We start from the raw sequence: 27291 nt of genomic DNA, 5'->3' as shown, positions 1-27291 counted from the left end.
ATTAACAACTGGCAAATAGTTTAATGGGCAAGTATATATAAAGGTCCAAATTGTGATTGAGGTACATATTCAACTAAATGATTAAGGATTCAAAAAGAGATTAAACCTATCATATATAAGAATGTTGTTTTCTTTTTAAATCATCTAGTAATGTATATAATAAATACAAATTTTGCAATGTTTGGTATGATACGAAATAGGTCGTCCGCACCAAGGACGGAGACAACATGGGGTAATGGGATCAGCTGTCCCACTCTAATTTTAGTACAATGTAATTTTTTTAAAAAATTAAATGGTATATTTGTAATTTTTTTTAAATGTAAAAAGGAATAAGTAGAAATAAATACAAATATTAATTTCATTCTCATAAGTTTATTCTTTGGAAGTCATTGGTCATTGAAACATTAATTTTGAAATATATCTTTTCATTGGGACAATAAAAAACGTGAGTTGTTTTGATTTTTGGTAGGGATTAAGAGAGGTTTAAGAAAAAGTCTTCCCTAAACAAGGTATGTAAATGTGTTTCCCTAAACAAGGTATGTAAATGTGTAGCACATAATAGTGAAGCTGTATTTGAAAATTTTATTTTCTTTCAAAATATAATATATATTTATCACAATCAACTAGTTATAATAATCATAATAATTATATAGGAAAGATATATATACAAGCTGAATATTTCATAAAAAAATATATTTTTTGGGTTGGTTGCATTATGATTGACTACGTTTTCAATCAATATGACTTTGTCTGACACGTGTGATCTTTATTTATTAAAAAAATTGGTATTTTTAAGTATGATTGTTACACCCAGTGTGGTAACAAATTCTTTTTAGGATCCATTATCTATTCTCGAGATAAGACCCGTTTTTTTTTTACATTTTCAGATACGACTATATGACAACAATTTTTAAAATTGCCCCCTTACTAAAAAATTCCTGGCTCCGTCTCTGGTCCGCACTTCACAACAAGTTGTACTTTACAACAAATTTATTGATTTTATATAAAAATATATAAATATGTATATATGTATTTTCTATATTGATATACATTTTAACACCAATTATCTCATTAAATATTTATTTATAAAATACTTGCATATTAGTAGTGGCTCAAGGGTAAAGCAAGTGAAGCAAAGTCTTTAGGCCGCAAAATTTTAAAGGCCTCATAATTTAATAATTATACATAGATTATAGTACAAACGAGAATTAAAATAGCTTAGAAAAATAAGAAATACGTATAAAATGATGTGCTAAATGATATGTGACCATATACACTTACATGTATATAGGTGTGAATAAATCAAGTGTACTAAATATGAACAATTTTATTAATATGAAAAACCGTGTAATAAAATTCGCTTTAGGCTTCTTATTTGGTTGAGCCGTCTCTGTTGCATATATATGTTCGACTTACACATGGTAATAAAATTATTCATGTATGTATGTTCTATGTCTCCACATAATAACATTATACATGCGAGTATGTTCGATGTTTTTAGATAATTATAAAACTTAAATTTCATCTAACTCGAAAAACAATCATCACCTTGTAAAAAATTATCAATGGTAAATATATGATTTAAGAAATTCGTATGGGTTTTGGAATTTTTAAGTTTTTCTAACATAAATTTTCACTACTCTAAATCCGTAACTAATAACGAGTTAATCTTAATTAATAGTGTAGTATTAGCTCATTCAACGATTAGTCGATAACACCACATGGGACCTCACTAATAAAAAACAGAAAAACATGAAGTCCACAATTCAAATCTGTAACACATGAATGGCGAGAACAACAACTCCAAGTGGTAGTTAGGACGGCTCAAACGTCACCGCCATCCCGCCACAAACTTCCCTCCTCCGACCACCACCACCGACATCTCCGACCAAATCATATGATCCAAACAAACATGTCATATATAATCAAAAAGATTCTAGAATCTGCAAATCTTTTTAATTCAACCAACCCCACATCAACTTCAACTTCATCAAACATTTCAAATTCAAATTCAAACAACAATGAATCTTTGTCTGATCGAATTGTTGTTTGTGGGTCATCAACAGGAGAATTCGACCGAATTCCGGTTGATGTGTTTATGCAAATACTGAAATTGTTGGGACCAAAAGAAGCTGCTAAGCTTACTGTGATTTGTAAGTCATGGAAATTGATAGTTTCAGATAATATGTTTTGGATTTCTTATTTGCAGAAGTTGGAGGGTCCTTGGGATTCTATGTTTTTCGCAGAAACTAGTCTGCGGTCTGGGTATCCTCTTCGGTATGTTTTTTATGAGATTTTGGTTTGTTTGATTATATCAAAGTTATGGAATACACAAGAATTTTGTGTTAGAATTTGTAGTTGGAATTTAAATTAGATTGCTTTTTGAATGTCAGAGGATAAGAATTTGGTAGTTTTAAATGGTTTAGTTTGTTAGTTATAGCGTACATAGAAAAACTTCGATTCCCAAAGTAGATGTGTCACCAAAACGGATTGCAAAAATTCTGTCATATATCATTACAACTTTGATTTAGGACTAGTGTTGCGGGAAATGAAGATGCTTTGCGTATGTCTGTAAGGCAAGAAGAATTCTGTTTATTTATGAAAAGAATCAGTTGAAATGTAGACGCTTTTGTAGTTTCACGAGCGTTATTTTAGCCTTTAGGTACAGAATGCTCATATTGTCGTCCCAAATCATTATCAACTATAGCTGCTATCCATGTTTCTATCTAGAAAAATCCAACTTATGTTAATTCAATAACGTGAGTAAGCTGCAGAGATGATACAACTAAATGTGAAATAAGCAAAGTTTGTTTACAATTTTTATCATTTTCGTTGTTTGGTACTGTGAACAAGTTATATGTTGGCATGTTTGACATACATGATTTGTGGTTACAGAACATATCCTTCTCAGATGCAATCATTTATGCAAATTTATGGTCAACGAGCACGGGTTCCTGGAGCTATTATCGTTGACGGTATGTATCTTTTCATTGTCATTGTACTAGTAGATGAATTTGACGGAAGTTCATCTTCTGACCATTTTCCTCTTTTCTTTATAATTTATTTTGTGGGTGTCTTCTCTTATCAAGTAAAATGGAGTGCATAATCACATATTTTTATACACGGAGTATGTTATATGGGACCAATTGAATGAGATATTATGATCATGTTACTTGATTGTTGATGTCGACTTCATGGTCACTCAAAAATTCTGTTTTTTGCTCCTTATGCTCACTAAAGGTGGTTCTGGCTATTGCAAATTTGGTTGGAGCAAATACGACTCTCCATCTGGGCGTGCTGCAACATTTTTGGTCAGTGCTTAGAAATTATTGCAATGACACTTTGTTAGGTGGCTTTGGGTTATCTTTTTGCTCTATACCCAGTACAAAAATTTACTTCAGTAAGTTGGTATTATAAAAGATTGTATGTATGTGCAGGAATTTGGTAACCTCGAGTCTCCAATGTACTCCAGGCTTCGTCACTTTTTTGCGACAATATATAGCAGGTGTCCTTCCTTGTCTTTTGCATTTCCACTCAATATCAGTGCTTGGCACATTAACTTTTATTTTCTTTTTGTCTTCCTTTCATCTGAATCTGCAGGATGCAGGTGAAATCATCTACACAGCCAACAGTTCTCTCGATTCCAATTATCCATTATGAAGGTAAGCTTCTGATGATATTTTGTAGAAAGTTGTATGATTAATGGAACCAATTGTATGTTGACAATCTCACTTTGTTTAGGGGTTTTAACTTAAGTCACCTAGATTGAAAAGTTTTATGTGTCATATAATTATGTTTGTGATGTGATACTATAATCTACTTCCTTACTCTCTTTTGGTGAATTTGTTTCAGATACACAAGCAGCAAAAACTGCTAGACGGCGACTAAAAGAGGCCATCTATTTGGCAATGTTTGACATGAATGTTCCTTCAGTCTGTGCAGTCAGCCAGGTTCGTCTAAATACTCTCTCTTACACTCTTAGATTTTAAAATACGATACTCAGATATGCTCGATTTGCATATATTGTCAAAGGCCTCCTTCCATTTCCACAACAAGAACATATGCATAAAAATAAACTAAATTGATTGAAAGAGATGCGATAAGAACACATATATCTAACTTAATAAAAAAAAGCACACATATCTAACAGATTACAGAGTAAGTGTTTGTTTCTAATTGGGTACTTTCTACCTCCTGCTTCTTGCTCCTCTAATGTCGCTTTTGCACTATGGACAGGCGACTTTAGCTTTATTTGCGGCAAGAAAAACATCAGGAATTCTTGTCAATATCGGATTTAATCAGACAACTGTCGTGCCAAGTATGCTATTTTTTGCCCGTTCTGTAATTCCATTTTTGGCATCGATAAGCATGTTGCGACTTTTGTTCCATGGTCCCCTATAGAGTAAAAAAAGATTTTTGTGTAAACTTGAAGTCACTTTGAACCCATTTGTTATATAAAATCTGATTTATGTTTCCAGTTTTACATGGTAAGATAATGTACAAAGTGGGTGTGGAAGCAATGGGAGTTGGAGCTTTGAAGCTTACTGGATACCTTAGGGAGCAGATGCAGCAGAGAAATCTACATTTTTCTTCATTGTACACAGTGCGCACATTAAAAGAGGTAGCTACCTATATATCAGTTCTTTTAGTATATAGTTCCTTCATCATGTTTTTTTTTTTCACGAGATTTGTTCAAGCTCTTGTGATTTTGATTAAATTAGTATGTGTTCCATGTTGACCTGGGCTACAGCCTACACAGACCCTACACTTAAATGTATATAACCATAAGAGGCAGGCCCACAAACTTCTGTTATCTAATAAAAACAAGATAAAGAAATCAAGCATGTCCTAATGCGAATTCTGTCTTAGCGCAATGCTCAAGCAATTCAAACCTTGCCGGATTCATCTGACAGTTGACACAAGAATTTAAAGGGTACTTGGTTACAGCGTGCATTAAATTGGTGGAACCTTAATAAAGAACTGTATGTTGCATCATGCACCAAAATTGATCTAATAAAAATAAGCAATCAATTACATTTCATGTATAAACAGCAACAACAATAGACTAAACCAATCACGGCTAAGATATTTCATGATATAGCCTGATCATGTCAGATTGAATTGCCTTGCAGAACCTTTGTTATGTTGCTATTGACTATGAAGCTGAATTGCGGAAGGTTACAGAAGCATCATATGAAGTTCCCGTTGAAGGTTGGTTTACTCTTAAGCAGGAGCGTTATCGAACAGGAGAGATTTTATTCCAGCCACACATTGCAGGATTGTACGTGCAAGTATCCTTTATTTCTTTGTTGTCAATATCAATTAGAGGTGATATTTTTTTACCTCTATGCTTGTGCTATGTTTGAAACGTGCCAAGTGAAAAATATTAGTCAAAAGGGAAACTGGTAAAACGTTGCACAAAGTCCTTTCTTATTAAACTGGTGAAACGTCCTTTCTTATTAAAAATATGCTTGTGATATTTTTTTTTCACTACTGAAGTGTCCTTTATTTCTTTGTGTTATGTTGCCAACCCATTTCTTTGTTAGCCATCCTTTAGCCATCCTTTCTTATTAAATTAGACTTTGTGCAACGTTTTACCAGTTTTATAGAAAAAATGGAAGATAAAACCATTCTGACCTGTTGTTCTGTCCGCTTGACATACCCACTTTTCCACCTCCATACCAATCTCTGTTCATTTTGACATTTCAAGGTGCTTTTGTTCTTTTGGATAACAGGAATGCAATGGGTTTGCATCAAGCAGTGCAACTTTGCATTGAACGTTGCCATGTGGCAGGACTGACCCCTGATGACTCTTGGTTCAAGACCGTTGTCTTGGCTGGAGGCAGTGCGTGTTTACCAGGGCTAGTAGGTATAAATCAGTATTTTTATGTATATATTGTTAGTTATTTAGTGATAAGAGGCATACAGCAGAAAAGGTGCAACCGAACCCACTGAACAAATTTTTTCCCATAATTCTGGTGTAATTTAATGTAAATCATTGTTTGAACCCCCTGATTTATCCATAAGCCTTCATAATCCTAATGATGAATCCGCTTGACAAGATTTCTGGCTCCGCCCCTGGATGGAGGTGATATTTAACTCCTGAACTTCCTATTTCCTTGTGTAGAAAGATTAGAGAAAGAACTGCGTGCTGCTCTTCCTCCATCTGTATCCAATGGATTACGAGTCATTCCACCTCCATATGGTGCAGATTCAGCATGGTATGGGGCAAAGCTTCTCAGCAATGTAAGTTCGTGTGTTAATAGCTTAATACAGTCTTATTTTCGGTTATTCATTCTTCTCTTTTAAGGGTGACAAATTTGACCCAATTTCTTTATGAATGGTCACTTCAGTTACGTTTGATCTCTATAAGGTCAAAGATGTAAAATAAGAAAGGATGGCTAACAAAGAAATGGGTTGGCAGTTGGTCAAAGTGGTGTTTTTAATGCAAAGAACCTTGATTTTTTCCAGTAGTGAAAAAATATAATTCTGTAACCAAAGGGTCTTGGCCCATTGAGTAAGTGACCAATAGATTGTGGGTTTTAGTTTCAATTGGGACAAAAGTTTATAAAATTGTGTGTAAATCTGTCCTTCAAAAAAAAAAAACTAAATACTTGATGCCCTAATTGTGTGTGAATTGTTTAAGTTTGACTCTGTTTTTCAGTCAACCTTGACATATCTTTGTACAATAGGCTAGGGTTTTGACCCATTTGTTAACCCTCAGACTCACACAAGTGTTGACAACCACATGTTCCTTTTTATTGCAGTTGAGCACCTTTCCGGATTCTTGGTGCATCGACAAAAGGGATTTTCGACCCAAGTCCAGAAGAAACTTCTTATGGTGAAGTTCGATTGTTTTCTGAGTCAGAAGTTTCAGGATCATTGTCCGTAATCCTGGCTTCTTAAATCTTAACATTAATTAAGTTACAACACATCATAAGCCACTATAGGCAATAAAGGGTCATGTTATGTAATTATTGACTTGTGCAGCCTGTGTATCATAAATTCATAATACGCCTGTTATGGGTAATGCAACTCTGTAATAATAAGCCTTCCATAGACAAATAAATTTTGATGAATTCTATAAATTTATCTATAGCAAAGGAGCAGGTGGCAAATTCAGCTTTTCTTCATCCTCAAATGGGTCAAATCAAAAGAAAAGATAAAGGTGAAACATGACATGGGTCTAACAAGGGTTTAGTGAAATTTTCTTATGCATTCTATTTTAAATTGTCTTGATTGTTATTATCATACCTAGTGTATATTTGTAATCATAATAAACAAAGTAAAATGACTCGTACTTAAACCCAAACACACTACCGAGCATACCCATCTTGCATCCTTTCTCTAAGCTTTAGATGGTTGAATCATCCTTGGAACACATTATATACTTCTGGATACATTCTATGATTGATGTCATTTACGACAAATTTATGAACCTCCCCCTCGACCTCAATCAAGCTTAATCCTTGAGTCGTCTCCAGATTCTTGTCACTAATATCCTTTCTAAATTTATGTATACTTTCATGTTCCCCAGTATCTACCAGCAAGTGATTCGCTAGTTTAAACCGTTCACTTGAAAGTGGTTCTAACTTAACTAGCTGCTTGAAAGCATAGTCCGCTAGCCTAAAGTCTTGGTGGATTCTACAAGCTGCGAGTAATGCACCCCATATAATAGTATTTGGTTCTTCCACCATTGCTAAGATGAGTTCTTTTGCCTCGGCTAACCTTCCCGCACGACCAAGAAGATCAACCATGCAGCCATAATGATGGACTGATGGTCTGATGTTGTATAAAGTGGTCATTTGATGGAAATAAAACCAACCCATGTTTACTAACCCTGCGTGGGAGCATGCGGTGAGTATAGCTACAAAAATGACTTCATTTGGTTGTGTTCCATGAGCAACCATTTCATCAAGAAGTTGAAAGCATTTTTTGGCTAGCCCATGTGTCGCGAAACCAGAAATGATCACACCCCAGGTCACGACGTCTTTGTCGGGCATACTTTTGAAAACTTCATAACCAAACTCGATACACCCACATCTAACATACATGTCAACGATAGATGTGCCGAGATTAACACTAACTTCATCCCACATCTTGTTGATATAAACATGTATCCATCTACCCTGATCCAGTGCTCCTGAATGGGCACACGCTGAAAGAGCACTCACAAGGGTTGACTCATTTAACAGAATCTTAGAAGCCAACATTTCTTGAAAGATACCTAAAGCCTCTGTATGCATACCATTTCTGGTGTACCCTGTTATCATCGCACTCCAAGAGGCGGAATCTCTCATGCACATGTTATCAAATATTTGGACAGCAATCTTAACTTGGCCCTGGCTCATATAACCACTAATTATGCAGTTCTTTGCATCCACATTCTCTTCTGAAAACTCTGCAAGAACACATTCTGCAGAATCCATCTCACCTGAATTTGCATACATGTTTATCAATGAACTGTGGATATAGGTGTCAGGTTTCTTTCCAGCCTTGATAACCTGGGCATGCAATTGTTTCCCTTCCGAAAGTGCTTTTAGGTGGGAACATGCTTTCAGAACATAAGTGTAAGTGTGATTGTCTGGTGTTAGGTTTCTCTCTAAGAGTTCATGGTAACGTAAAAGGGAATCGTGTGGACACTTAGCCAACGTTAAGCCTCTGATAATGGTGTTGTAGGAATATACATCAGGAGAACGAATAGTGTGGAACACTGACAAAGCTTCTACGATTTCACCACAGGAAACATACGACGCAATCAACCTACCTGAATTAACCCGACGGACAATCAATCCCGACACCACTAAATGATTATGTAACTGCCTAATTTCTTTCAAGTTGTTGCACATTTGCAACAACGTAACGGGGAATGGAACACCTTTCGCTGTCATAAGTGAGTGGCTTCTTTTTTTTTGTCTAAAGTCACCGAGAGATATTTCGGTATATGAGTTTGCTATCTAATCACAGCCATATAAACATTATCCAACTATCAACAAGACTAAGGGTTGTAATATTATACTCGTAATATAATACATGTAGGACCACACAGCATGATTGTATGAGAAAATGACACAAGAAAACTGTAACCAATTACACAAATTTGTTATAAGATTTATCATTTCTCTGTATGAAAAACCGAAAGATACTAATAATAAATAAATATAATTATACATGAATGTAAAGATTTCATCCGCAGGCTATATCTAATACAGTAGTTCCGACAATAACCAACAATATAACTCAAACAAACTTACAGGCGTAGTTTAACGTGGGTAAACAAGACCTTGAGCTTTTAAAACCACCGGAACAAGAATGCTATAAATCCCATAGTTAATGTTAACAGCATTGACGGGCTGCGGATGTTATGGCTGTTATTAGTATCAGCCCCGACACCGTTTCTTCCTGATCCTGGTGCTGAAGCAGGGCAGATGAGCCCGACTTTGTCATCCCGACACAAGCTAGAAAAAAGCCCAGGTGGATAAGAACCGTAGAGATTGATGTAACTGAACATGGTAGTCGAACACTCATTTGACAAATCGTTCAAGTCATCAGCGTAAGGGCAAGCAAAGTCTTTAAAAGCTTGACAACATATATCAGCAGGGTATCGTGGTCCTTTGCATTGGCTGGTTATGATTGTGTAATTCATGAACTCAAAGTTCACGGGGCACGCTGTAAGTTAATACAAACGAACGTCACGAAAAAGCACAAAATATAAATATGATACCGGTAAATTTTGATTATTGCCAAATTCGAGATGGCAAGTATGCAATTTATAAATTTGATTCAAAAGTGAGTTCAGAAAGGAAGTTAACTGAAAGGTTCACATAACTGAAAGCAAGGTTAAGATTAAGCTCGTCCTAAGGGCGGGGCGTGTTGACCAGTCAACGGTGATCGTTTTCTTTGAAATTATTAATAGAGATATCTTATGTAAACTAATGAATGGCTTTGAGATCAAAATTGGGTAGTTGTAGAATTCATACTAACCTAAAAACATAATTATGATCCAAAAGCCTAATATATATATATATAGATCTAAGTAATTATTTCTAAAAATAGATATTTTCCACAAAAATATATATATATATATTGATCTAAGTAATTATTTCTAAAAATAGATATTTTGCACAAAAATAAATAGAGTAAAGATAACAAACAGAATACGTTTTTTAGCTTGAAGAAGAGCCCGTCCAAATGAAGAAGAATCAGAGCTGCTGAAAACACCATCTGCAAATACAGAAAAGTCAAAAAAAAAAAAAAGATAAGTTGACCAAGATATATATCTATATATATACGTATCAAAGAGTAATAAAAGAAAGAAAGAATGAAACCTGAAATGGAAAGTGGAGATGAAGTAGAAAAAGAGATTAAACAGCAGCAAAATACGAGCAGAAATGAGATCGTTATCTTCTTTTTCATCATGATTCCAATATATAATTCAATAATAACTAACTAACTTAGAGAAGAAGAAACTTCAATGTATGTATGTATATGTATACGTATAGAGAGAGAAATAGAGAGAGACACAGATAGATCCAGGAAAAGACATGTTCATGGAAACCAGTTATTGTTAGTTATATTATTTTTTTATTTATCAATTTTTGTTTCACGCGGTGTCATTGCTGGACCTTTTCCACACTAATACATGGGTCAAATGCATGGATGGATTGTAAAATTGATTTAGGGTCATATATGGGTTATTTAGGGTGGTTCATGGGTCGACTTGAAAATTCAAGCTCGTGTTTGGTTTCATGTAATAATATGATTGAATTTCAATTGGATTCATTTTTTACTGCGTTTGATTGTCTTAGAAATGAAAGGAATTCCATCCGATAGAAATGTAAACATTTTCTTATTTAATAGAATTCTAGTTTTTTATGTGGGAGAAGGATTTTCATTCTGTTTCTTTCAAAAAAAAAAACATTTTGTGAACAAAACATGGAAACTTTATTCACAAGCTGTTAGTAAAAAAAACAAAAGGACAACATTTTACCATGACCACGTTTAAAAGGGACTACGATATCTACTCGAAATCCACACAGAAAAAATGTAAAATGTGTTTAATGGGCCACTCGATTTTGAATTGTGTTTGGTAATGATATTTCCAACGAGCCCACCACCATACAAAACAAATGGCTTGGAACCACTCGACTATCTCATTAGGACCTCCATCTGGCCGGAATATCCAATTGAATCCAATAAGACATATGACCTCGTATCTCTCTAGCCATGTCGCATTCCTGGTCCCCGGGACAAATGCGCTGCATGTTCCGCTCCTATATCACAAACCAGACAGCGTATGAAATCCATCAGACCACCTCTCATCAAGAGGTTAAACAAGTAGGGAGTCGATCTCTAAGCAAACGCCAAGCAAAACTTTATCAAGAAACTTTTGAATTTGCATACTGAGAAGTTTGGAATAATGCCCGATCTTTGTTGATCTCTGAATACCACTATTTCTATCATCTGGCAACGACCAAAAGTTGTAATAAGGTTTGTATAAACATCCTATGCGAATCAGAACGTAAATTACATATATATTTCATAAACAATTACTGTACAACACTACATACAATATATGGTTTTGGAAATTTTAAACGTCACCATCATTGTAATTTAAGGTAACGTAACGTACTCGTATGATTGTGTTCACATCCTATTTCCGCATGTATAGTGATATTTCTTTGATCATATCAAAAGAAAATAAGGAACCTTGAAAAATACAAACTGTTTTCAATTTAACAAAGCAGAATTCATATAAATTTAGAAAGGAAGTTGAACCAGGCATCAGAACCATAGCAAAGAATAAATCTACCAAATAAAAAGAGCTACAATGTATTGAATTTATGTTAATTCCATCTTTATTTGAAAGCTGGACATGTGTTTGTTTGCAAGGGTAATAAATGTTCAATCACTTGGACACAACCATATTTGGGTTCTCTTATAGTTATAGCTATACGGACATATTTGTATGTTTCTTGTATGTACAAACAAAAGTTAGGCTCACGGCTCTGGTCAGCCATTTCGATGTCATCGTTAGCTTGTATGTTTGTTAATTTGGGGCGTCGTTGCAGTAGTTAGTCCGTGCTTCGATTGCAATGTGTCAAACATTTTGGTGTTCGTCAAACATCAAATGCAAGAATGTGTTTTATTTGAAGAAGTGAAGTGCAAACCAGAAAACCAGGAATGATCTATATTCATGAATTCTGTTTTGCTTTTTTCCCTTTGATTTTTCATTTCATTTCATGCTATTATACCAAGTAAACCTATCTCTATCCCTTTTCATTTTTTTCTCCACTAAAACAAAGTTATACCGTAAATCTCTATGATTTCTTCCGCCTTTGCTCTACTAGTTTATACACGTCACGAGGGGTGCACCTTCTCGATTTATATGAGCCAAAAACACAGCCGCCCCTGAGATATCAACAGATCCTTCGTCGCTGCACCCAAAACACAGCCGTTATCAATATATATAGATGGTCAAGTTGGGCAGGTTGGGTAATGGGTAATTATGGCTCTATATCAAAACAAGTCAATTTCTAAGTTGTCGGGCACCTTTTGCCCTGACAAAGGAAGAACTTGTGATGAAAGCAATTTGGGATGAAAAGATAAAAATAGTCGCTAAAATAACATAAGTATAGGCTTACACGTAATTTAGACTCCTGCATATTTTCCATCAAAGCTGCAATCTCAAGTTGCTTTAACACAGTGGCATGAAGTACCTGTTTATATAGAAGTTGGGAAACCAAGTTTAAGTCAACCGCGACAAGAAAAAGAAATTAATGATAAAAAGTAATGGTTAAGGGGCCTACGGTCTTAGTTTTGTTGAGATCATACTCGACACATTTGATCCTCTCCAAAGAATCATTCAACATATGCTCTTTCTCAGCAGGTATTTGAGCCGGCTTCTTTTTAAGCTCTTCTAGTAAATCTTCAAGTTTCTGAAGTCGTTCAACAAACGGAAGCATACGATCTACTGTGATACTCCCTGGTTCTGGTTCATCTTCCACTGCATTAGTGGGATATACATTGTTCTGTCCTCTCCAATAAATAATGGGAAGACTTGCTATGATTGCAACCAACTTTTCAACTAACGAGACTAGCGGTCTGCCTATACGATTGAAGCTTCTCTTCACAACTTTCTCATGAATGATATCCAGCCATTGAACTAATAATATGCCGGTAGCTGTTTCTCTACTGTCTAGAGTTGGAGAGTCACTGGGAGAAATAACGAGTTGTTTTACAGGACTAAATTGTTCATGGCAACTATGATAAACTGGCGAATCAGATGACGTAGCCTGCATATAACAAATATAAATCAATTAGTTATAAGGTTTCTTAGATACATGAACACTGGAAAAACAAACAGAACTGAAATTAAGTGACTTACTTCTTCACAAACTGATGCTAATTTTGGAATTACAGAACTAGTTCGGGTAGTTAGAGAACAAGGATCGTCTACATCTGATCCTGATTCTATAGTCGATGAATCACTTCTTCTTCCCTATAAACACAAAGTAACTGACAAATTTAATATAATCGAAAGTGAGTTTATCACAAATTAGTACTCAAGATTTTGACCAGGATACGTGCCTTTACTGGGTGTATCTGAACATAAGTATCAACTTTCTGTTGATCACTAGAAACTCTGGTGATTTGTCTCACAAATGTGGCTTCAGCATTATTCACAACCTGCAAAGAAGAACATAATAATTACAAAATTGCACTTTAGTTATATAAAAGTTGTATATTAAGGGTTGAGCAAATCATCCTCTAGCTAGTGTATACCTTCATTATTTCAGGGTCATTCCATGGACCCATGTTAGACCTAAGGCAGCCTCCCTCATTAGGACACGTGCAGGAACCGCCAAGGAAATCAGGTAATTGACTGGACCATCATTCATCGATAGAGAATCAGATAAATTTATACTCACAAAGTAAAACAAATACAAACCTTAATAACTCACAAACCTTGGGTCAATGACTTCAAGTAATTTTCCCAATGACTTTGGTTCCAATACATGAATTTTTGAAATGGTTTTCGCGTCCAGAAACTTTTGGGCAGCAGGCCATATATATCTTTTGAAGGTCGACCCAGCATTGACAACAAACATACGGTGTAACGTCTGCAACAAATACGGAAAAGCGTTATCCCAAACACAATTGCAGATGTAAGAAATTTCTTTAAAATGTCAAGTGACTTACCTCCGGATAGTAGTTGTTGTCAACCTTTGCCATAGCTCCTAGAATACTTGCAGCACTAGGAGTAAAATTCTTCAATCCCTGTATATCATACTTTTAATACCATACGTCCATACATATAGCTGTTTGATGTATAAAATAGTCATATACGAGTAATTAAACATAGATATCACATCATACCAGGCCTTGCACATCAAGAATCGTTGTAGTTGAACAAATCTGCCTCTTAGCTGCAATCGAGCAAGCAGGAAACTTTTCGCTAAAAGCCCTTTCAAACTCTTGGACATGATACTTTAGATACCGCTCGATAGAAGTAATTTTCATAAGCCTACCGGGGTGTGCTCTCCCGAGTCTTTCTATATAAACTGGCCTCCCTTCTCTATCCACACCATGGTACCCTTGAGGGTAATGCTGCAATACTTCTTCTAGTTCTTCAAATTCAAAATCCTAAGTGTAATATAACATACAAAACAAGATTAAACCATTTACATTAAGAACATAATTACACTTATGAAAAAACATTTAAAATGAAACAAATTTATTAACCTCTAATATTGTGTCTGCTCCAAACTCTTTTCGCCAATTTAGCATTTCCGCCCACATTCGGATTGTTCTCTCAACGTTAAAATCTCTTGCCTTCAAGAACCTATAGCAGATTTAACAAACAAGTTTAGTATATGCATCATAAATTCAACTAAAATTATTCCATGTCATGTCTTATTATGAAAAATGACTTTTTAGGCTAAGAGAAATCACTAGCCTCAGCAATGTATGATAGTCATCATGTCTTTCAGGGAGCAAGTCTTTTTCAAGTAGCTTTTGCCTCAGTTCACATACGGCGTTCTCCTCACTCGCATCGCGTACATCTTCTATCGATACAGAAGGGACCCTATAATCAACTTTCCTTTTACCCCTTTTCTTAAGTGAGTGAGTGAACTTATTTGAAGCATTTATCGCCTTCTTCCTTAGATTTCCGATCTTAGACCGTCGTCTCTCCTCTTCAGAATTCTCAAGATCTAACCTCCTTTCTCTTATTTCATCAAAACCATCTAGTCCTTCTATGCCTAATACATTAAAAAAAAAAAACTAAACACCTAAGAATTTTTACAGTTATGTTACTAAAAAAACCAAACTATGTACATAACTAATCGTACCAGGAAATTAAAGTTTAACAAACTTACCTGACATTTTACCCAGATGGTACAGTAAGGTTGAAAATAAGCTCAAAGACTTCAATGCAGGCAATAATATTCTATTTTTTCACTGGTACCAATGCTTATCAAAGTGACTCACCACCATTAAAAAAAAAAAGCATCCTACAGTATAATACATAATGTAATATGTCAAGCAAGTATATAAACTTTTTTATATATTAAAATATAACAAGAAGATTACAGCATCAAGTAATCAAAATTCAGATTCTTCTCATAAAAAGTGAACAAAACAACAACAATACCCAATTCCACAAATACACAAAATTCTGGGAAAAAACATGAAAACCAAAATATTATGGTTTAAATGTTTTTATTTGATAAATTAAGCTAAAATGGGACTGATAATTTAGCACTTCAAACTACATTTTAACTTTTAAAACAAGAAATAAGCTATACATATTCTGAGACAATAAATTAACAATGCAGATCTATAACTTAATGAGATTGCGTTTGTAAAACAGATTTTGCATTTTCAAAAAGTAGGTCATAACATGCTTTTTCAAAACTACGTTTTTTTAAAAATAAAAGTAATCACTTTTTTCATATGATTTGTCAACCACTTTGCGTTTTACAAACGCGATAATCAGATAATCTCTACCAAAACGCATTCCCAAACACCATCACAATAACTTTCTCCAAATTCCCAAAATGCCATTATTTTAGACTAATCTACACACTTACTAAAAATAGCAAATATTTGCAAATTCAGTATTTTTACCCATATACAAATATTCAACAAATCAAATATTCAATTCAAGAAATATACATACAATATATACATACACATTCAAGAAAATGTACCAACATTAATCAGATCTTAAACAAGAAAACCCATGTCATAAAATTTCTTTGAAAACAGAATAAAGATCAAAACTTTATACTAAATAATAAAAAAAAAAACATACCAAATACCAAGAAAATAAGCGTGGGATCACAATCTGTAAAGATGGTATTTCAATATATTATATAATTTCAAGAAAGTGTAAATCTTGTGAATCTATATCGATTCAAGAAAACAAATCTTTCAATGAAGAGAAAGATTGAGATTGGTGTATGTATAGATTGTATGTATAGGTTTTTTCTTCTTTTATCACACACACACACTCCAAAGGAACAAACTTTTTTATACACCAAGCCTGCTGCTTGTTTCCCTTTGCTTATTTGTCACCTCTCTCTTCTCTTTTATTTTGTACGTTTTATTTTTACTTTTTGGTCCTTTTTCAATTAGAAAGATACATAATGCATCCTTTGTTGATTCTAGTTGTTGTGTCACTTTAAAACTCCTTTAATATTCTAGAATAAACTTTGGATGTTTTATGTAAAGACCTTTTTAACCTTTTGATACGTAATTGGCTTGGTTATAATCGGTATTTATGGATGAAATTGTTACATATCTCTTATCTTATATATTAATATAACAAGATTGTGATTATGTTATTTTATATTAAAGAACTTCTTAATATATAATCTTAATTTTTTTTATGACATTATCCAATAATGATTAAAAGTAGGTAAAAAAAAAAAAAATAATGGAAATTTCTTCTAAGGTGTAATGATTTTAAAATATTTTTAGTAGATAATTATGAAAAGTTTCTATTGAAATGAGAAACAAATATGTAGATCGAAATTGATTATTATAATATCAGCTTACTTAAAATATACAATATAATAGTATTCAACGTAATAAAAGGTTAAACACGTTCATTGTGGTATATCATTATCAAATCAAATTCTATTCAAATGCCCACATAATATGCATATTGATTAACTAGTATATAAATATATAAATATAAGTCTAGTACATTATTGTTTCCTAAAAAACTAGATAGGAAACCATGCAAAACTCTTATGTCGCATTTGGTTCACAGAATTTGATGGAATCTGATGGAATTAAATTTCATTCCTTAGCCCGTTTGGTTGGTTAAAGATGAAAAAATCACATTCCGTTGGAATGTAAACATTCCATCATTTGATGGAATCTCCATTCCTTGGGGATGGGGAAAGGAATTTTATTCCGTTTCTCACTTGAATCTTAAAAAAATCAAAAACATTCCGTCAAATTCCATTCATTCAGATTTCAATTCCTTTGACAGATTTCAATTCCTTTGACAGATTTCATTCATTCTCAAAACATTCTATGAACTAAACGCGCTCTTATATGTTACTCGTGAAATGAGGTATTGATTTCAAAAACCAGTACAGGACTGGTAAGGTGTTAGTAACTTAGTATTTTCCCATTATCAATTTCAAAAACCACTAAAGTAGTTATTTGTTACCACTTACCGGTTTAGTCTCATTTGAAATTTGATACTACTTTTTGATATCAAAATCGTAATGGTATCCAGACGAGTTGAAAACTACTAAATTTTGCTCATTTCTACGTCAACCATACCAGAAGTAGTTTTGTTGTATATTTGCAAATGTGTAATTCTATGCTAATTCTTAAGTGGTTTACATTTGTAGCTTTGTATTAATATAATTGGCGATTAATGGTGGTTATATAAATCATACAGTTAGAATAAATGGTGGTGATCTATTAGTGATTTCGCATGTTTTTTCTTGTAAAATTAAAAGTTTAGTAGATTAATTGCAAAAGAAGAAGAATCATACACTAAACACAAAATATAGATGAACATCTCAGTTTTATTTTTAAGTAAAACCAAATATTAAAAAAGTTAATGAACACAAAGGAGATTAATCGTAAGTCAGATATACTTGTATTTGGGACAAGAGTGTGACTTATAAACCAAGGCTACTTTCATTATTAATTGAATTAAATATTGTTTAAGTGAATAACAAGTCATACATGCATCTTTGTGTACAGAGTATAGAACATAACATTATAACAAAAGAGCTAATGCGGAAAATTGGAATGTGACTTCTCTATCAATATGCACGTAATTTAAAATTAAAAGGGTACTTTTATTTTTACATTTCTTCAAAGGCTTAAAAATGCTTCTTTTTTTTTTCTTTTTTTTTTCTATTCTAAGATGCACTCTAAAAAGAAAATGTTAATGTAGTTACTCATTATTGTTCCCAAATATTTGATGGCACATTGGCACACACAGTTTTCTGTTTTGAAAATTATTCAATTTAGTTATTCAGTATTATTAGCATCTATATTAAGTGTAAAAATAATAATAATCAAATTTCTAATTAACATAGTATAGTAAATAATGTAACATTACTAATGAGTGATGATTAAACAAATATACAAATCAAATATATAAATATTTTTAAAACCAAAATTATAATCTCTATTGTCACCCGTAAATCTTATAGTCCACATCAAGTCATCAACATAAGTCATTTCATTTCAACAAGACCTTAATGGTGTGTTAATGATTAGTTTTTATCATGGAAAGGAAATTTCTATCAATGATTTAATAGAAATAAGCCACCACATAAGATCGATTTTATTATTTTTCACCATCACCAATTCGAATATAAAGGTACTGGTTTTCCCATTATTATGGGAGGTAATGAAACTGTCATTAAATTTGATAATCTTAAAACTTGTTTATTATAATAAACATAAAATGACAAATTATCTTATTATCGACTCTCATTCTACACATATATGTAAATATCTTAAAACTTTCGAAAAACTCGTGAATAAGTTACTCTTATTAATATAAAAAATGAGACTAAAATCATTGTTTATTATTGTCAATTAAAATCACATTGACAATGAAGGCGCACAAGATCAACTAGGTGGAGTCATTCCTGGTTTTATCTCAAGTTATGGGTTCGACTCTCTAGAGTGACATATTCTGGGGGTTTTCCTTTGAATCACATGTAACGGCTTATGGTTTACATCTCGTAGTCTAGAGTACGTGCTAAGATTCACCATTATATGGTGAGTTGTCGCCTAATGTCGAATACCGACTTACTGTTTAAAAAAAACAATTAAAATCTCATTCCTAACAATTACTTTATCCATTCTTTTTCTTCTTTCAATAAATAAGTTATTCTATAGCAACGTGGATCAAGAAATCCACCTACAATCCGACACCAAAAGTAAAAAACTTTTGGACTGAAAAGGCAACTTGATCATGTTAAAAGGAGTTACATATAATTAAAAAATAATATGGCGTGGTAAAACAAATATTTACTTTTTTAATTATATAAAAACAAGGGAATCTAATTACAGTTTAAATAGCCAACCAGATTCTTCTGATAAACTTATGATCTGGCTTACTAGTAATAGGGTGGTTCCTAATGACACGTGTACGGCTATGATACTTGACATGTCGGTCAGATTTAGGAATGGCATCCTATGCACACATACTAAAGACATTTATTGATCCTACGGCTTGTATTTAAGACTATGAAATGAAACTGTTGCATGGTGGGTCCACCGACAAAATTCTTTGCTTACATTCTCTTTTTTCTTTGCTTAAAGAAGTTATTATTACAGAAATTATTAGATAATAATTGTAAGAATTCATTGAGCTGTAATTACATGCACCAGAGTTTAAACTGGTTATAACTTGTAACAATAACAATAAATATAAAAAATAAAAAAAATAGTTACAAGTACTTTTTTTTATTTATGGAAATATCAATAAATTAAAACAATAACATTTTTGATTGATTCTTATAGTAAACGAATGACGTCAGTTGGTTCTGAACAAATTCTAATTACAAAATATAAATCTATGATTCTTAAAATCACAAACAATCTAATCTCAATTAGATGAAGAAACTCACAAAGATTACTCCTGCTATACGATCGTAATCCACTCAACTATCTGTTGAATGTTCTATTACAAGATTAAAACTATCTACAGAATTATTATTATAACTTTTCTGGAGAATAATTGAGAGAAAATATATAAACAAAAAACTGAATTGATCTACCTATGAAACCCTAAATCGGTTTCTATATATACTCAAACAAGAATCTACTAATGACATCTTTAGTCCTCCATCTTGCAACCGACTTAATCTTAAGTCCCTTAAGAGCAGCTTCCTTTCTTTAACACCAATAGTCCCTCTTTCTTCCTTTTCTTCTCTTTTAGTCATGCACATATCTCATTAAATAATAAGAATAAAATTTATAAGAATAAGATTATAAATTTAACAGGTTCGCCAAATTAAGATATGCTCTGTATGTTTGTTTCCAAATTATTTTCGTATAGCCATATTACTTGATTGATGATTCTTACATCCCATTTAAACGCAAAAAGGGGGGTGGGTGGGTGGGTTGAGTGAGAGAGATGAGAGTAAGATTGGGGGGAGCTCGCAAGATCGAAGGGTACTCGACCGCCACAAAGGAGATGGGGGGGTGGCGAGAATCGGAGCTCGTGGAGGGCTGTCAATTACGACCCAACCCGAAACCCAACCCAAAAAAAATCAGGTTAGGGTTGAGTATTTTCGACCCACCAACCCACCAACCTGATTTTTTCTGGGTTGGGTCCGGGTTGGGTTGTTGGGTTGTCAGGTCGACCCGTCAACCCAATATCTTTAAAATAATTGAATTATATATAATAGTTCATACTCCACATTACACTAATTCATACGTCCTATTCTCATTTTTTATATTTCTAACCTAAAGTAACTTCAAATATAAAATAAAAGGAGGATTCAAAATTCTGTGAGATGATAAGTGATGTAGGATGAGGCGGTAAGTTTGTTAACTTTGTGCCAAGTATTAACAATACCCTCGTATTTCTTTCTTTTTTATACTCTTCGTTTTCGGCTTACACCATCAATGATAAAGCTTTATATTGGTTGATTTATTCCATTTTATATTTATATATATTTGCTTCTCGGGTCACATGAGTTGGGTCATGGGTTGGCGGGTTGTGGGTCAGGGTTGAAATTCTGACCTGAAACTTTTAGTGGGTTGGGTTAGGGTCGGAGTTTTTCAACCCCCCAACCCGAACCTGCCAACCCGAACCCGAACCCATTGACAGCCCTAGCTGGAAGGGAAATGGGAGATGGGAGGGCTGAAAGTGTAACATATTTCAAGGTCTAGTGACCGTTACAGGGACCAACGCTGTAAGTTTACACGTGCCAGGGACCATAACTATAAACTGGCCCAAACATTTTTTGTTTTTTTTTTAATTTTCTTATATATATGTACCAACTTAACCTTCCAAGAACAACCAAAATAAACACATATAATATATTAAGTCCTAAAAATATCATTTTATTTTAAAAAAAAGTATAACGGCTAGAATTTAAAAGACATTACTTAATCAAAAGAGAAACACATCATAAACTAATTAAAACTACTTAGAAATTAAAAGACATTACAAACTAATTAAACCATCTGATATTGTCGTTGCGTCGATTTGTTCAAGTTGTTCGATGTGAAAACCGCACTGTCAAGTTGTTCAATTGCAATTTCAATGTAGTCGATCTTCCCCTGCAAATAAGATATATATTTCCACTCAAGATCAGTATATTCCCTTGCTTGTAAAGTAAAAACTTGTTTTCGGCACCATTTCTTTTTTGCAATTAGCTTTTGCATAACCGCCATGAATTCCTCTTGAAACATTACGTTCTTCAGGATATCGGCCATCATACTGTCCTCCACCTGATCGACAGTCATTGGTGATTTTGGGATAGTGATATTTAATGAAGAAGCCATTTCGAGGGTAGAAATGTTTGTTTTTTGGGGTCAGAGAAATATTTGATGAAAAAGCCAGTATTTATAGATAAGCTACAAGACGCTCCTCCAACGTTCAAATTCAAAAGTATTTACATAACCAAACCCCCCAACATTCAAATTTCAACTTATTTACACATTTAGTCTCTCGAATGGCCAAAAGTACAAATAAGTTACAACTTTAGCCCCGAAATGGCTAAGCATTGATTTCAATGTATATATGCGATTCCATGGACATCCCAAATCACATTTCACAATTCCATTTCACAATCACATTTCAATTTCCATTTCATTCTTCACATCCAAATGATGTCGTCGTCAAACATCATTTATTGACCTTGCATGATTGTAGATGAAATGAAGACACTAATCATGGCCGATATCAAATAAGACACCCTCCTTCAAACACAAATCTCGGGGTTATGGGCTTTCTGTGAGAGAAAAGGTGACGTTGCGAGGAAATGGTAAAGGTGTAACACCCCACCTTACCACAACACAATATTCTCCGCTTTGCCCACAGGCTCACGACTTTGTTTCTGGTTACTCGGGTAAACTTCCCAGAAGGGTCACCCATATGACATTACTGCCGTCCGGCACGCTTAACTGTGGGGCTCTCCTCTCATCCACAGCCAATACGCCCAAAACGCGTTGTATTATTTAAGGCCAATGGTGTCACTTATATCCAGGATCCCCCTTGTATGTTAAGATGTATGCTTTCACACCCCCTCAACACAACTCAACGTCCTCGTTGAGTTATGCAAGTGTGTCATACACTCCTAACAATCCAAGGGTTGCTCTGATACAACTTGTAACACCCGTCATTTAAAAACCTGGATTTTCAAAAACTTTCACCTAACGGCATTTAATAATAGCGGAAAAGGATCTCATACAAAGCTACCCATCCGTAATCGGATGAAACATTTGAAAACATTTGGTGTTACTATATGCATCATCGAAATAATAAAGGAAAATCCAAGTCTTGGCTCCAACATTAACGCCAAGCATTATTACATAGTCTTTAATCATAATATCGTAAACGAAGTAGCCAAACAAAAGGCTAAGGGTAGCTTAAGCATCAAGAACATAAATGTTATCGTCTTTAATGTCTCTACCCATGCTCACCAAGCTATCCTTTCTTTAGCTCCAAACTCATCTAATCTTATGGCACAACATTTTCAAAGAACAAGTGTTAGCTAATAAATTAGCTAAGTAAGAATAACATATTTGAAAACATTTGCCGATTAGATATATTAACAAAATCATATCATCATTATATGTTAATATCACATGAGCATCATAAACATAGGAAACATCATAAACATCGTAAGCGTCATATAGCATAACACATTAGGAACATCATAATCCTAAGTGTGCCTGTCATCATAAAGCTTTACTTTTCATCTTTCTTTACTTTCTTTATATCTTTAGTTTTCTTTTGCCTAGACGTAGGCTATGAGACATAAGCCACACATACTTAGGGATGTGGGGTTGTGTGTAGGCGGTCATAGACCATACAGGGAGTCCTCACACCCGACATGATGGGTAACCAATAAGGGGTCCATCGGCGTCATTAAGGAAAGACAAAGTCATTTCCAACTGAATAAACCGTTTATGCCTTTACGCATTGATGGTTAGTTACTCCACCCGGAATAAACAAACATAACTATGCCACAAGGAGCAACTCAAGTGACCACGTACGCACTAGCTTTACAACTAGCACGGGTTAAGCTTAACACAACTTTACATATGCTCGAGACTTCTTTATTACATTAGTTTAGGCTACACTATCACCTAAACTAATCACTTTTATCTTTACTTTATATTAACGTAGGCTACACTTTCACCTAAGTTAATCACATATCATCTTTACTTTAGGGCCCTTAACGTGCACGTGAATATGGCAATCCTAATCAAAGGACTAGTGACTAGGTGATAAAGCCACACATGTAATCATATCATAAACATGCCACCATTATGTGTTCACATATCAAAAGCATAACATTATATCATGATCATTTAACTTAAGCATAACATCGTATCATGACCATATAACATAACATGGCATCATATCATATTCACATTTCATATGCATATCTTCATTCCATAATATGGGAACTTACCTTATGCCTTTGCAACCTGCATATACATGTCATTCATCATAGAAAGGTAAGCATCATATTCCATATCAACCTCCCATAATCCCCTTTACTTTACTTTTAATCATACATAAACGTTTGGAATGTTTTATTTATGAAAAATGTGTTTTGTTGTACCACCAGGTGACAAAAGATGTTATCTTACCTCGTAGAAGCGCACACAAACGATAACTAAGGTTATCGTGCAAAGCAAGTATTCCCGACTACTTATAACAAATATAGGACCGATTAACGAGCATGAATGAAGCTAAACCGGCCTACAGTCTATATACATGTCGTATAATAGTCTTTGTTGACTACTTTCACCTATTGTAGACTACTATACCATTCTGTAGACTACTTGACTCATTTGTAGACTATTTGACTCTTTTTGTAGACTACTTTCATATCTTGTAGACTACTTTCATATTTTGACTACTTTCAGTTTTGTAGACTACTTTTGGCATACAAGACAACCAAATGAGAGAAAACTCAGTTCTTAACAAACCTAGGGGACTCAAAGAAGTTTTCAAAAATGTAAGATTCATCTTTTAACACGTTCATATAAAGAAAATATGATTTTTGCAATACGACTGAATTTTCAGACCTAATAAACCCTATGTTTTGCAAGCAATTTCCACCATCAAACATCCATGTCAAGCCACCATGACCTCTACAGTTCATACATATATGAAATGCATAATATCATCAAAAAAATCATCAATATCACGTTCATACCTGTAGGAAATCACTAAACCTCAATTGATCGAAATAAGAGTTACCGAACGATCTGAAATCACCGATTCTAGCAACGAAACACAAATAACCGATCAAGTTCAAGTATGAACGAGATGAACACTTAGGAATGACCTAAAATCAGTGGAGAATACAATCCTTACCTTGAAGATGATTACCGGATCGATATACAAGTGACTAATTGCTCCTAATGGACCCGAAATCGGTAGAAAATCAAATAGAGTATTGATATAGGCTAGGGGGTGGTTTAGGGTTCAAAGAGAGGATTAATTTTCTGCAATTAGGGGCAAATAAGCTGATACAAAACCCTTAATCCCGTTTTTAGGTTTCCACCTATGTCAAAACGAGTCCCCGAACTTCCATAGAGCTCATATTTGGCTCAAAACTCCTATTGGGAATATTTACAACACATTAAACACTTTAAGCACCTTTAAAGGCATATAAATACACCTTAAACACATTAATACATCAATCATTAAGGCATTCAAGCCTCACACGTTTAGCACATCAAACACATCTAAGCGTTAAATCCCCTAGAGACTTAACAGACAAGTAGTGTTGACTTAACGACTCAAGTCAACCGTTAATTAAAAAGATTAGGATGTTACAAAAGGAAATACAAGCGCCAAATCGTGAGATTTCAAAACAAGAAGGCCAATATTCCTATTTATAGCAAGAGGAGATTAAGCGGGTCAAGCCCACAATCAAGGATGTTTTTTATGTCGACCACACATTGGGAGACTGATGCACCTGGGGTCGAATCGTACCATGATAATTGTGGTGAAGACAAAACCGTCGGCCCCAAAACATGACCAATGGTGGCTCGACCTAAACGCTCACCATGGCATAGGAAGTGTCACTAGAGGATTGTCATCAGTAGTTATGTTTTTTTTTTAAGTTATGTATTGTGTGTTTTTATTATGTACAGTCTTTTTTTTAGCTATGTATTGTTTTTACTTTTATCATGTAATGTGTTTTTAATATTATGAATGTATTTTGTTATTAATAAAACAGATAATTTAAAAAAGGTTAATTATGCAAAGTTTATAATGTTAAGGATAAATTATTAAAATTTGAAGAAAAGGTTGAGAGTGATGGTTGTCACTTCCCACTAAAAAAAGTTGAAAAAAAGGTTGGAGGGTTGAAATGGGGTGGAGTAATTTGATTGGGTAAGGCTATGTTTGACAAGAGATTTTGGGGAGCTTTAACTTTTAATTTTGAACAAAAAACTCTTATTGTTTTAAAACTTTGTTTGAATGCAACTAGCTTTACCTTTTATTTGAAAGAAAAAACTCCAAAATGAAATGTTTCTTGAAGTAGCGTTTCAGGAGCTTTAGCTTTTCGATGAAGCTTTTAGTCATTAAAAGTACACAAATACCTCTTAAAGTGTCAGCTACAACTATCATATCAAACAATTTAAAAAAATAAAACCTCTATATAACAGCTTTACTTAAAAGCTACAGCTTAATAGCTTACAGCTGCAACTAAAAGCTACTAACTACAGCTACAACTACTTTTGACAAACATACCCTAAGTTAAGTGAGATGGGGAAATGGAGATAGATGACTCCCTCCCCCCTAATGTTCAAATAATGAAACTGATATACATTTCACTACGAGGAAAGATTACTCAGAAGTGGTACTAGAAAAAAAAAAACCTCAAGGTGACAAAATTAAAAAGCCATATAAAATAAATCTAAAAGAAGAAAAAATGTTAGAAAATTTATAAAAAATTTATATATACATGACAAAATCTAAATTTTTAGAGCGTCATTGGGTCCCTTTGCCCCCATGTGTTATCCCTGTTTGAGATTACCTAAAAATACAACGAGAAATAACATTTAGAATACCACTTACTGGTTAGACCTATTTTTAGTTATATATGTAATCGAATGCGGAGTTAATATGAGGCTCAGTGGTAAATGGTTAACTAATACAACTAGCTTCTTATTTAAGTTTTTTTTTTTTTGAACAACCATAATTAAGTTTTCATTTTTAAAACTAATCAACATTATTTTCTTTGAATGATAAATTCTAGCTTCACCAATGTATGTCATTTTGGCCCCAAGTTGCAGCATTTAAATATTGAAATTTGGTGAGTGATGACGAGAGAATTCCAAGTCCTCCACCGTTAAATTATCTCTTTGCGTTATCTTTTTGTATTGAAATTTTGTATATATGTTGTTTCTGGAGTTTATAATTGAAAGAAAAAGTAGGTCACTAGCTAATACGCTACTCGTGCCCTTTATATATATTGTTATTATCAAAATAAGAAATTTAAAATAACATATGTTTAGTATATTATAATTTATTATGGATGTATAAAATAATGGATTAAGTTTTGTATTATATGCATAATGCATATTACA

The 27291-nt window shown here is 33.8% G+C and overlaps 4 protein-coding genes across 5 annotated transcripts; 1 reads left to right on the top strand and 3 right to left on the bottom strand.

The window, feature by feature from the left end:
* The first annotated feature begins 1749 nt into the window (after window positions 1–1749).
* On the top strand, window positions 1750–7079 carry LOC122590762 (actin-related protein 8-like). Of its 2 annotated transcripts, XM_043762936.1 has the most exons (12): window positions 1756–2277; window positions 2896–2975; window positions 3241–3311; window positions 3438–3505; window positions 3601–3662; window positions 3853–3950; window positions 4237–4318; window positions 4479–4621; window positions 5133–5281; window positions 5736–5869; window positions 6128–6246; window positions 6768–7079. In XM_043762936.1, the coding sequence occupies exons 1-12, from the start codon at window positions 1898–1900 to the stop codon at window positions 6843–6845; spliced, it is 1464 nt and encodes a 487-aa protein (XP_043618871.1). In that variant the 5' UTR covers window positions 1756–1897; the 3' UTR covers window positions 6846–7079. The 2 variants fall into 2 exon arrangements, 1 of the variants encoding a protein (XP_043618871.1); XR_006322595.1 differs by lacking the exon at window positions 6768–7079 and having other exon boundaries at window positions 1750–2277; window positions 5133–5328; window positions 6128–6218.
* A 30-nt stretch (window positions 7080–7109) lies between these two features.
* LOC122590761 (pentatricopeptide repeat-containing protein At5g66520-like) lies at window positions 7110–8924 on the bottom strand. Its single transcript, XM_043762935.1, has one exon. It carries the CDS (start codon window positions 8889–8891, stop codon window positions 7368–7370), a length of 1524 nt encoding a protein of 507 aa, XP_043618870.1. The 5' UTR covers window positions 8892–8924; the 3' UTR covers window positions 7110–7367.
* A 157-nt stretch (window positions 8925–9081) lies between these two features.
* On the bottom strand, window positions 9082–10538 carry LOC122590763 (GPI-anchored protein LLG1). Its single transcript, XM_043762937.1, has 3 exons — window positions 10329–10538; window positions 10162–10224; window positions 9082–9669 (listed from the first exon to the last, which is right to left on the bottom strand). Exons 1-3 carry the CDS (start codon window positions 10417–10419, stop codon window positions 9293–9295), a joined length of 531 nt encoding a protein of 176 aa, XP_043618872.1. The 5' UTR covers window positions 10420–10538; the 3' UTR covers window positions 9082–9292.
* Window positions 10539–12126: 1588 nt separating this feature from the next.
* On the bottom strand, window positions 12127–16512 carry LOC122590760 (phosphatidylinositol/phosphatidylcholine transfer protein SFH13-like). The gene is made up of 13 exons (XM_043762934.1): window positions 16319–16512; window positions 15381–15515; window positions 14960–15263; window positions 14746–14845; window positions 14380–14646; window positions 14203–14280; window positions 13969–14123; window positions 13786–13885; window positions 13591–13689; window positions 13388–13501; window positions 12810–13295; window positions 12645–12719; window positions 12127–12437 (listed from the first exon to the last, which is right to left on the bottom strand). Exons 2-13 carry the CDS (start codon window positions 15385–15387, stop codon window positions 12420–12422), a joined length of 1803 nt encoding a protein of 600 aa, XP_043618869.1. The 5' UTR covers window positions 15388–15515; window positions 16319–16512; the 3' UTR covers window positions 12127–12419.
* Between the last annotated feature and the right edge of the window lie 10779 nt (window positions 16513–27291).

This window comes from Erigeron canadensis, chromosome 3 (genome assembly GCF_010389155.1).
Source record: "Erigeron canadensis isolate Cc75 chromosome 3, C_canadensis_v1, whole genome shotgun sequence".
NCBI classification, from domain to species: domain Eukaryota; kingdom Viridiplantae; phylum Streptophyta; class Magnoliopsida; order Asterales; family Asteraceae; genus Erigeron; species Erigeron canadensis.
This window is presented reverse-complemented; position numbering and strand designations above follow the sequence as displayed.

Excerpts from the sequence above, each read along its gene's own strand:
- LOC122590762 (XM_043762936.1), top strand. The coding sequence starts at position 1,898 with ATGATCCAAACAAACATGTCATATATAATCAAAAAGATTCTAGAATCT. Across the intron at positions 3,312-3,437 it reads GGCGTGCTGCAACATTTTTG|GAATTTGGTAACCTCGAGTC; the intron begins GTCAGTGCTTAG and ends ATGTATGTGCAG. Across the intron at positions 3,506-3,600 it reads TTTGCGACAATATATAGCAG|GATGCAGGTGAAATCATCTA; the intron begins GTGTCCTTCCTT and ends CTGAATCTGCAG.
- LOC122590761 (XM_043762935.1), bottom strand. The coding sequence starts at position 8,891 with ATGACAGCGAAAGGTGTTCCATTCCCCGTTACGTTGTTGCAAATGTGC.
- LOC122590763 (XM_043762937.1), bottom strand. The coding sequence starts at position 10,419 with ATGATGAAAAAGAAGATAACGATCTCATTTCTGCTCGTATTTTGCTGC. Across the intron at positions 10,225-10,328 it reads ATCTCCACTTTCCATTTCAG|ATGGTGTTTTCAGCAGCTCT; the intron begins GTTTCATTCTTT and ends CTGTATTTGCAG. Across the intron at positions 9,670-10,161 it reads TCTTCTTCAAGCTAAAAAAC|CGTGCCCCGTGAACTTTGAG; the intron begins GTATTCTGTTTG and ends ATTAACTTACAG.
- LOC122590760 (XM_043762934.1), bottom strand. Across the intron at positions 14,124-14,202 it reads ACAACAACTACTATCCGGAG|ACGTTACACCGTATGTTTGT; the intron begins GTAAGTCACTTG and ends TATTTGTTGCAG. Across the intron at positions 13,296-13,387 it reads TAGCATCAGTTTGTGAAGAA|GCTACGTCATCTGATTCGCC; the intron begins GTAAGTCACTTA and ends TGTTATATGCAG.